Source organism: Perkinsus marinus (genome assembly GCF_000006405.1).
Source record: "Perkinsus marinus ATCC 50983 genomic scaffold scf_1104296929318, whole genome shotgun sequence".
Lineage (NCBI taxonomy): Eukaryota > Perkinsozoa > Perkinsida > Perkinsidae > Perkinsus > Perkinsus marinus.
In genome coordinates, this window is record NW_003216498.1 from 421,883 (window position 1) to 430,987 (window position 9,105).

A 9,105-nucleotide genomic window follows, 5' to 3' on the forward strand; every position below is an offset into this window, starting at 1 on the left:
ATCAGGTCATGAGTCACAATTCCCTCGGCGAGTCGAGTTGGAAATGTTTCGGCACCCCACGTCAGACGAACTAGAGGGATACTTTTGCGAGGTCAGGAAACACGAGTTTTCAATTCCAAAAATGTTAGTCAGTAGTCGTCGTTAGAGACTGAGACCAAAAGTCGACTTCGCTCCAGCATCGCATATGTTGCCCTTTAGAGAGCTCTCCTACGAACTCCTGAACGGGAATTTCGGCGAATGGCGAGGAGTTTACGAATACCAGTCCCAGAAGCCGAGATGATACAGAAGTGAGAATAGCCTCCGACCGTGTCAACACTTCATCAATGGTCAGGGAGGTCAATCGGTTGGTTCCCAACGGTTCTGGAGACCTCGGCCGAGATGCATTTCAAACGCTCGTTACGGAATTGATGAGTAAATCAATGAACTCAGATGATAATATAAAAGGCTCACTTCTCAGGCTCACGAGGAGCCGCCGTTCCCGACAAGGCGAAGCTTGAACAGTTCTGGCAGTCCGTAGAGAAGAACTCCCAGGGGCTGGTCAATATTCGGAAGTTTCTTGTTTGGTGAGATCTCGATCGAAGAATCGAGGGGCATCTGCAAAAGTCATGTGGCAATATCAGTGCAGTAGGTACCGTAGTAATAAGGAGAAAATGCGAAGATGAGAAAAGCATGTTTGTCACTCTGTGTACGGCTGTGATTGTTATCATCGTGAAAGTGTTCATAGTAGATAGTGACATAACCACTATGAATACCACACGTCGGGAACTCTTGATAAAATCATATTGGGACAATCTAAAGACGAGGGGTCAGATGACGCAGTGATCCAGGAAAGATGGTATCCAAGCAGACACGCTTAGCAATTCGATAGGAGCTGAGATGTCATGTTGGAACTGCTGAAGATATGAGGATAACATGGGGAATGAATCACCATTCGCGATCAGGAAAATCGAAATTCGCCAGCGAAAGTGTAATGTGGCCTAGACGTATGTCCAGAATCATATACACTGGCTGCTGAAGGGAAAGACAAATAGCGTCCTCTCGCTGCTTAACAGAGTATTAACAGATACTAACACAGCGATTCGAATAGTGAGTAAACAGAGTTGTTCGATGAAATGAGACCACAGGGCCCGCCTTAGGTCTGATGATAGGACACTGTGGCAAGGCCGCAGTAGTAATAGTAATGATAATCATTCCCACTCATAGTTCTATCGAATGTCGACGGCTAAAATCTGAGCATACTGTTACGCAGTAAATGCCAACCGAAGGAACCAGCTCTGAGAAAAACCGTGAAGTAAATGTCGAGCGGAGCGATGCACATCATTTACCGGCTGTTCTTCCTCCAATCAGCAATCTCGAATGATCGCAAGAACTGATCGTAATTGATCCACATTTTTTGGTCGAGCTGTTCCGGCTGTGGTTGATCAAGCACCATCGGTGCTGATGTGCTCACTCCCGGCGGTAGCATCAGTCGAGCCGAGGAACGGGTTCGTGAACGTTCTGATGACAAAACCATCAAATCGACCATCCGGCCACTATCACATCAACCATGAGTATACCTCTGAGCATCTCCAAAGCGCTATTAGTATTAGAAGCCGACAGAGCTCCGAGAGTAGGCCTTCTAGCCTGTCCCGCCACTGTAGCCGGTGGCGGCTCTTCATCCACCGACTTCATGTCTTGATCAGAAGAGGACGCTGACCACCACCATCACCACGCGAATGATGACTACCAGCAACACCCAGCAGACACCTACCATCAGTGAACTCTTCATCAGCGTCAACTGTCCAGTCAAAATGGTCCAAAGCCGCATCTATTTGCAATCTACGAACAAACACATCCTCGACCACAACCACTCGTCTAAACTCACTTCGTCAGCCTCCACTCAGGATCCAACGCTTGGTTCAAAGCAGTAAAGGCTTTACGGAAATTCCTCTTTGATATCTCCCCACAATTTTGCGGGTCCAAACGAGCGCATGCGCATTTGAATGCGTTTCGATGGAAGTAGGTCGCCGCACAGCTATGCTCCATGATCTTCTGAGCCATCACTCGGCCAGCCTCCGTGCCGTCAACATGAAGAGTAGCCATGAAGCGGAAGAGGGACACGTATCCACTATTGGTCGAGCTGACCAGCCGCGCCCCTCGTCCCGAGGCTGGGTGCCCATTGCTGGTCGCACTGCAGGACTCCATCATCCGTGCGGTGAGCTCAAGGAAGTTTCGAGACGGCAACTCCGTTATCCCCAGAGAGGGCAGCTCAGCTGTCAAGGCGTTGACGAAATCTGAGGAGACAGTCGGTATGGGGTCGAGCCGTTACTGCCAACAGGCGTACCGCCGCCTACCTTCGTTGGAGACCGCGCCGGGAATTTTCTTTTTCGCTGGACCTTCTATCTTCTCCTCGAAGAAACGCTGAAGAGCGGTAGATACCAAGGCTTATGAAACTCCCATAATTCCCGAGAAATGAGACCGTGTGCCAAATTTGGCTTGTGGGAAAAACCTATCCTCCCTTTGCACCAACCTGGGTGTCGTTGTCGTATTGTTGCTCAATAGAGTCCCTCAGCCTCGGCAGAAAGTCCATAATTTTCTCGAGCATCTCCTCCTCATTGGCCGACGGCAACGTTTGTGAGTTCGAAAAGACAGGTTCGTGTAGATCCTGAGGAGGCGGAGCGATGCGAAAAGTCGACAACTTTTTCTTCCTCACCCATCGAGCACGATAGAACTCCCCACAGGCACACACGAACTGGCGTGCATCCACCAGCCCAGCTCGACGGCGTTCAGGAGTCGAACACTCGATTAGGGCTTGCCACACCAGTTGGATCTGAAAAAGTGAGAAACAAAATTACACTTCTTAGCGGAGCGACGCGACCTCCTATATTACATGTGTGATGGTCAAGTCAGGACAGTTATCTCGGAGAGACCGCTCGAACTGTTCGTAGTTAATGAGATTCTCTCCAGGCTCCCTATTGAGGAAATTCAAGATGGCAAGATCCACCCCAAGCCCGAACCCTACCCAGTGAGCAGGTCTTGTTGTATCGCCATATCAGCGTTGAGAATGTCCATAAAGAATCCCAGAACGACCGAGGCCAGCCAGGAATCGAACGGACCTACATTCAGGTAATAGGTAATTTAATCACTAAATATTACAAAAAAATTCAAGCTGATATTATATTTATGAAAAGATATACCTATAAAGATTACTATTCTTACTATGAGTCATATAATATGTAGTAATACCATTGTCAGGGCAGCAGACGTTCTCAACAAGCCAGTGTTGCAATATACGATACTTTCCTCAACTGAGTTCAGTAGTTTCCTCGCATAGTACACAAGTACTCAAGAATTCGGATAGAAGTGTATAGAAACCAGTGAGGACTTCCCTAGATTTCCTCCAGATTGTCACTAACACATGCAGTCGCCATGTTCATATTTTCCCACCCTGCTCCGAGGTGTGTCACCAGAGGCCCCTTGGGTTGGAACCTACCACTCTCATCTCGAAGGCTTGCCCGGAATCTATTCAGGAAGTCTAGGTAGTCGACTGTGCCGTCATCTTCCTCTTCAATATCCAGCTGTACAAATAGCGTCCTCCACGGGAACTGGTGTCCGACCACTTGAGCACAGGCCTAAGACCTCCGATGCGCCAGCCATACCACACCTTCATTACATCTTCCCAATCTGCAAGATCAACCCTCATCGTCTTATCTTCATCCCGCGTCCAGAGGTTAGTCCACAGATGTCTCTTGTTCTGCACGATCAGCGACATCGCGTACTCGGAGACCTTCTGCTCAATGTAAAGCCACTTGGAGCTGCTGTTCATGTCCGTGGGCATCCTCGCCGACTCAGTTTCCCTCGCGATATACTGCCTTACGTCTTGACTAGCATTCTTATGCTGAGCGGAGCGTAGCAGTGATAATAGCCGACAGTAGATCAGCCAAGACTCACCTTAGAGTAAACGTCCTGTATTACGGAAAGAGGTGGGCTCCAATGCTCAAACAGATTGCGGGAATACTGTATCTCTGGGAAGAGCTCCGTTGTGAATATCAACAGACCTGGAAATAGAAATTCTCCACCAGGAACATCGGAGTTCCACTCGTTTAACGTGAAGTATGGGACGTATATGTTTCGGTGTCCAACGAGAGAATTTTGAAATATGTTTTTCACTAGTGCTTTCCACATCACCGGTGATATTCCATTGAACCTCATCATAGTACCGCCCACTTGAGATGAACACACCAGTGACATAATTTCACCCTAACCCGGATGGTACTTTCCAGGCTGGGAATGCCCTCAACATTGACACGTTACCTCCGTAATTCTGTGAAGTTCCACAGTAGTTACTCGCTGAGAATATGGTGATAAGCTTATGCTTATGGTGGAAGGAGAAGCCTCTTTGCATAGCCGGCAACTGGTGGCTCCTGCATGTGAGGTTAATGCACTTCTCTGCTTCTCGACTAGTATCACCTTATCACTGTGTGTATGTTATTCCTCGCACAGAAGAGTTCCGTGTCGTCCGGGTAGAATGGTGTACCCCTCCCTTTAGTGTCACCAACTTCCCTATACACAGTTCGTCCAATGTCAATAACAGTCCATCATTCCATCGCCCTGCACTAACCTTGGATCGCTCCATAGGATTTGATACATCCACTGTTCGAACACTCCTTGAGGAGAACTGGGGATTCTCATTCTGTTGGGCAGCTGATGGAAGTATTTGAGGAGCACACATTTCCTGCCCTCATCATCCTGGCTTGTGCTCGTCTGTGGACCCATCGCCGAGGAACCCCTAAAATGACACGTAATCGACGTGGGAATCGAACCCGCGACCTTCATCATAAAAATCCACACGTCTAACCATCCCACCACATTTTTCTATGAATATTACGAAAAGAGAGAGGCGAAAGCCCCTGTGGGTCTTTGAGAACTTATAGGCGAGCCTGAGCCAGGATGCATCGGCAAGCCACCATGAAGCACAATGAGCCGAGGCGAGACGTAGGTCCATATATCTCCCGATGACCATTTTATCTGACCATCACCGCTACTACTACTACACAGAGCAGCAACAATAACGTCTTACTTCTGTCTCGCCATTCTCATTGAGTCCTCTAACACCTACACGTTTATCAAATACGAGTCTCTCCTCGGACACCCCGCCCTACAACAAGGGCTACTACTACTACCTTAATATATCACCTTCCTATACTACCTGATACCAGCCGTTCTCTGTACTCAGCTCCTCGTCATCATCATCACCAGAGCTACTTCCAGACATATCCTCTTCTCCAGAACACTCACGTAGCAATACCGGTACCTACACTACATCTATTACTCTAGTTGTCCAATTGTGATTCGAGTTGATATACGGCGCGTCATACAAATCACAAAAGTCAGAGTCCCTACTCTACTGCAGCACACACCGCCTCAATAAGAGCCACTTACCACTCTCCTATGCTGCCCAGGCATGTCAGAGACGGCCACTGGGGAGGAGCCGACTTTAAGTTGAACCAGCATGTGTGTTTGCTGGCATCGATAGTAGCCACCCCAAGAGTCTATCACACACGACAAAGGCAGACTGTAGAAGACCTGAAACGATGCAGATTCGAGCAAAGGCCTCCCACCGGGCCTGTACTCTTAGGAAATCCCTGTGCATACGACCACCTTCAACTTGGCCAAATTTATGTCTGAGCTCAGCAAGGAAGCCGTAATTCAAGTTACAGTAGTCGTCCTCGTGATTACCACGGAGAATGTACACCTGTGGGAATTGAACCATGGACCTCTCGATTACGAAACGAAAACACATACAACCTACACTTTGCGGACACAGCAACTTGAATAGGAATAAAAGTATGAAGATCTCCAAAGCATGGCCTCCGCGATCAGCAATGTCACCATTGAAAAGGTATCTGCCATCCACGCAGGTTCGATCCCTGGTATCGGCATTTCAAATACTACACGTTATTCTTGTTAGGTACCCCATGTTTGAACAGCATCCACAAGACATCCTCCAGCTGTCCATGAGTGTCACCAACCACAACTAACCGCCCGTCCGCTGGTACCGTTACAGAAATAAGAGCAGTCTGAAAAATGCACCAGCCTAGGTTCGAACCTGGGACGTCACTAGGACAGCCGTGAAACTTACCGGCGCCTCCATTTCTAGTAGTTCATACATCTTGTCAAGGAGACGCACCACCGCTTCAGGACTACAAATCTGAGGACAGCGTAGAGTCCTGCTTATCCAGCAGCGAATTTCGTGGCGCGTGACGATTCTACCGATCTCACCTCTTCACAGTTGCGGTCAGCTACGATACAGTTGGTCCCCATCGCGACGTCCGCCACCCCACCCGAGTTGGTAAAGGGACAATTGGCGTGGAAATCGGTAATGCTTTCCAGCATCTTCATCACCTACAATTCGTCCTCGGTTCGATCCCCGGTAAGGACACTAGCCGTGGCTCACTTGCGCACTAGTAGGGAAACCAGAGGCCTGCCCTGCTGCCGCATCAGTATCGCATTGGAAGAAGAAACGGTCCAAAAGAGGACCTTCCCCACTCTCCACACGACTCCTGGTCCTTTCTAAAAGGTATCACACAAGACAACTCGACACACGTCACCATTGCCTCCCATCCCCCTCGTGGACACGTCCCCCAGTACTACCTCTGATATGCGCCAGAGACTTGACACAAGGCGACACCGCCATAAGATCCGACTCGGGCACCGAATCAAGCTGCTTGAGTACCTATCCAAGGCGCTACGTGTTACTCGCCACTACCCAAGCACTACTACCTTAGAGGTGAACAGACTAGCCTGCATTTGGAAGTTAAACTCGTCCATGATCTCACAGGCGTCAGCTGCTCCCAAATGCCGCTGCTTCAAAAAGTCTTGTCCATCGTGGGTTGGCGAATCCCCCGGGACGGGCCCCACTGAGGGTACGGAAATCGAACAAAAACCAAAATACTAATCTGCTTACACTGAGGACTGTCATCACCTTTCTGTTGGTGAGGATGCCTGGACTCCGCGATGCGTCTCATCCTCACTGGACTAACATTTTCCAGAACCTCTCCTTCTTGATTCGGCTTCAACACCTACGGCTTCCCATCTACTCTTCTGAAGTGGTAGTAGTAGTGCTAGCCTTACCTTCACATCAAATGTATTATTATGAGCATTCACTTGCACGATCGTGCCCGGTACCCACTCCTTGGCGCCTCGCCAGCCTTTCTGTTCTACCTCAACTGCATCATACAAGTCAAAGCCCAAGACGTTGATCGACTGAAAGAGATACGCCTTCCCTCAACAGCAGCACCGGCGACAGCAGTACCGATTGCTTCCTCTCAGAGCGAGAGAGGGAGTGTCGAAGAGGAGACATGTCAGCCAAGTCCCCTGGCTGTAAAGGGTGGTGTTCTGGCAGCTGAATGCTGAGATTGCCACCCCCTTCCTGTTGGAGAGCTGAATCTCCTGTACTCATAATGAGGTCAGCACTGTCAACTGAGGGGCACTATTCATGATCCTATCGGCACGACTATGATGTAGATATATTCAGTACATGTTCAATTCGAACGAGTTTTCCTCATCGCCGACTACGCAAGATCTACTCAAAGTTATCGATTAGAATGGCGTAGCGAGATTGTTACTGCGCAGGTTTGGCCCCTTATGACAAATCGATGAATGTTGGTACTAGAGGTGGTGGAAAGGGAGGGAAAGGTGCTACCATTGGGAAGGGGAAGGGCAAGGGAAAAGGCGGTGTTGTGTCTGCTGCTCCTGGTGGTGGTAAACCCACGCCCAAGAAGGGGTACGACTCGTCTGTGGGCATCCTGTTCGATGATGCCCCTCAGGGCCCCTCCCCTCGGAAAAGGACGAGGCGGCAAGGGCCTGCTGCCACTGGGCGGCATCGTAACAGCCCCTCGGAGATCCCCCAAGCCTGCGAGTCAGCAGCCTGAGGTTGACCTCTTCTTAGACAGCAAGGAGCCACCAACAGCCGAGCAGCTCCGAAAGGAGGATAAGCTCATCAGGAAGCAAATGTATGGGAATCTTTATGGTGATGAAGTTGTTGACTTTCTCTCCGCAATATACACTGATCAACCTTAGATATGCTTCCAATGAGACGTGAAAGGGTAGACCCTATTAGAAACGGATTCAGGACGCTCCCTCCTAGGCAAACGGCTGAGGAGGACCTCAGCTCAGGAGACGAAACAGCTGCTTGTAATAGAGGAAGGGACAATCTCCCACATCACACAAGCTGAAATGTCCCCTACCGATGCAATGCTGTACGGCTCGAAATATTTGCCGACTTCGTCGAGTCAGTATTAGCATTCGAGTTCTTTATGCAGTATTATTACAACCATGCATAGTAGGATGAGAATCGTAGTGTGATCACTATCGAAGTACTCAGTGATGAAATAATTATGAAACTTGGAATTTATTTCCGCTGAAGTAGAATACTCGAGAGGAAATCCTGAGCTCATCCTCAACACAGTAAAAGAAGACCCCGTTGAGCTTGACTCTAGTCTGAGATTGTGAAACGACTTGTGAGGTGAAGCACAACTGGGAGCTCCGGCGCACATAAAATGGCGCCATCAAACGGCGTACACTAGGCTAGAAAGGCGGCCGAGTACAGGAATAATCTAAGGCTGGGACAGACGCTTGTGTAAAACATTTTCTGAGTTCCCTAATCGGTACATTGTATATACCCTATGCACTGCCTTTATCGTGAGGGTCATTTTGATAGTGACCCTCACCGTGTTTAGAGTGGCTCGGTCTATCACTGTTTCTGGTAGATCGGCTCCATACACCAGCAAAATCACTGGGGTAGAGCGGTGTTGGAATGAATGTTCGTATTTCTCAGCTGAGTCTAGAAGTTTCCTCACTAATTATAGAAGTTTACATACAAATTCGGCTGGAAGGGTACAGAAACCAATGGGAATTTCCTCAAGATTCCCACAAATGTCACCTATACATGTGCATATTCTAGAGGAGGTGTTCTGAACGCAAACGTGGCCTCACCTAAGATCACAAGGCTTCTGAGCCGCCTTTCGAGGGCTCGCTACACCTCTAGGCTTATCCTGGCATGATGTTATGCAGATGTGCGTGTGGTACCCGCCGTGCCGACGTGTCCAGAAGAAGCACTGGGGT

The 9,105-nt window shown here is 49.0% G+C and overlaps 2 protein-coding genes across 2 annotated transcripts; one reads left to right on the top strand and one right to left on the bottom strand.

The window, feature by feature from the left end:
- Positions 1-1,114: 1,114 nt before the first annotated feature.
- Positions 1,115-7,441, bottom strand: Pmar_PMAR012459 (protein phosphatase-5, putative; the record flags this gene model as incomplete). The annotated part of the gene is made up of 30 exons (XM_002787636.1): positions 1,115-1,274; positions 1,326-1,497; positions 1,557-1,818; positions 1,865-2,273; positions 2,334-2,400; positions 2,510-2,644; positions 2,693-2,809; positions 2,870-2,951; positions 3,002-3,095; positions 3,473-3,611; positions 3,653-3,877; positions 3,931-4,037; positions 4,294-4,403; positions 4,450-4,542; positions 4,601-4,768; positions 4,868-5,007; positions 5,060-5,137; positions 5,189-5,293; positions 5,422-5,554; positions 5,601-5,734; positions 5,792-5,885; positions 5,935-6,059; positions 6,122-6,190; positions 6,262-6,384; positions 6,437-6,552; positions 6,634-6,715; positions 6,763-6,899; positions 6,965-7,061; positions 7,114-7,245; positions 7,295-7,441. 28 exons carry the CDS (start codon positions 7,439-7,441, stop codon positions 1,668-1,670), a joined length of 3,609 nt encoding a protein of 1,202 aa, XP_002787682.1. The 3' UTR covers positions 1,115-1,274; positions 1,326-1,497; positions 1,557-1,667.
- Positions 7,442-7,637: 196 nt separating this feature from the next.
- Positions 7,638-8,061, top strand: Pmar_PMAR012460 (Calpain small subunit, putative; the record flags this gene model as incomplete). Its single annotated transcript, XM_002787637.1, has 2 exons — positions 7,638-7,765; positions 7,809-8,061. 2 exons carry the CDS (start codon positions 7,638-7,640, stop codon positions 8,059-8,061), a joined length of 381 nt encoding a protein of 126 aa, XP_002787683.1.
- Between the last annotated feature and the right edge of the window lie 1,044 nt (positions 8,062-9,105).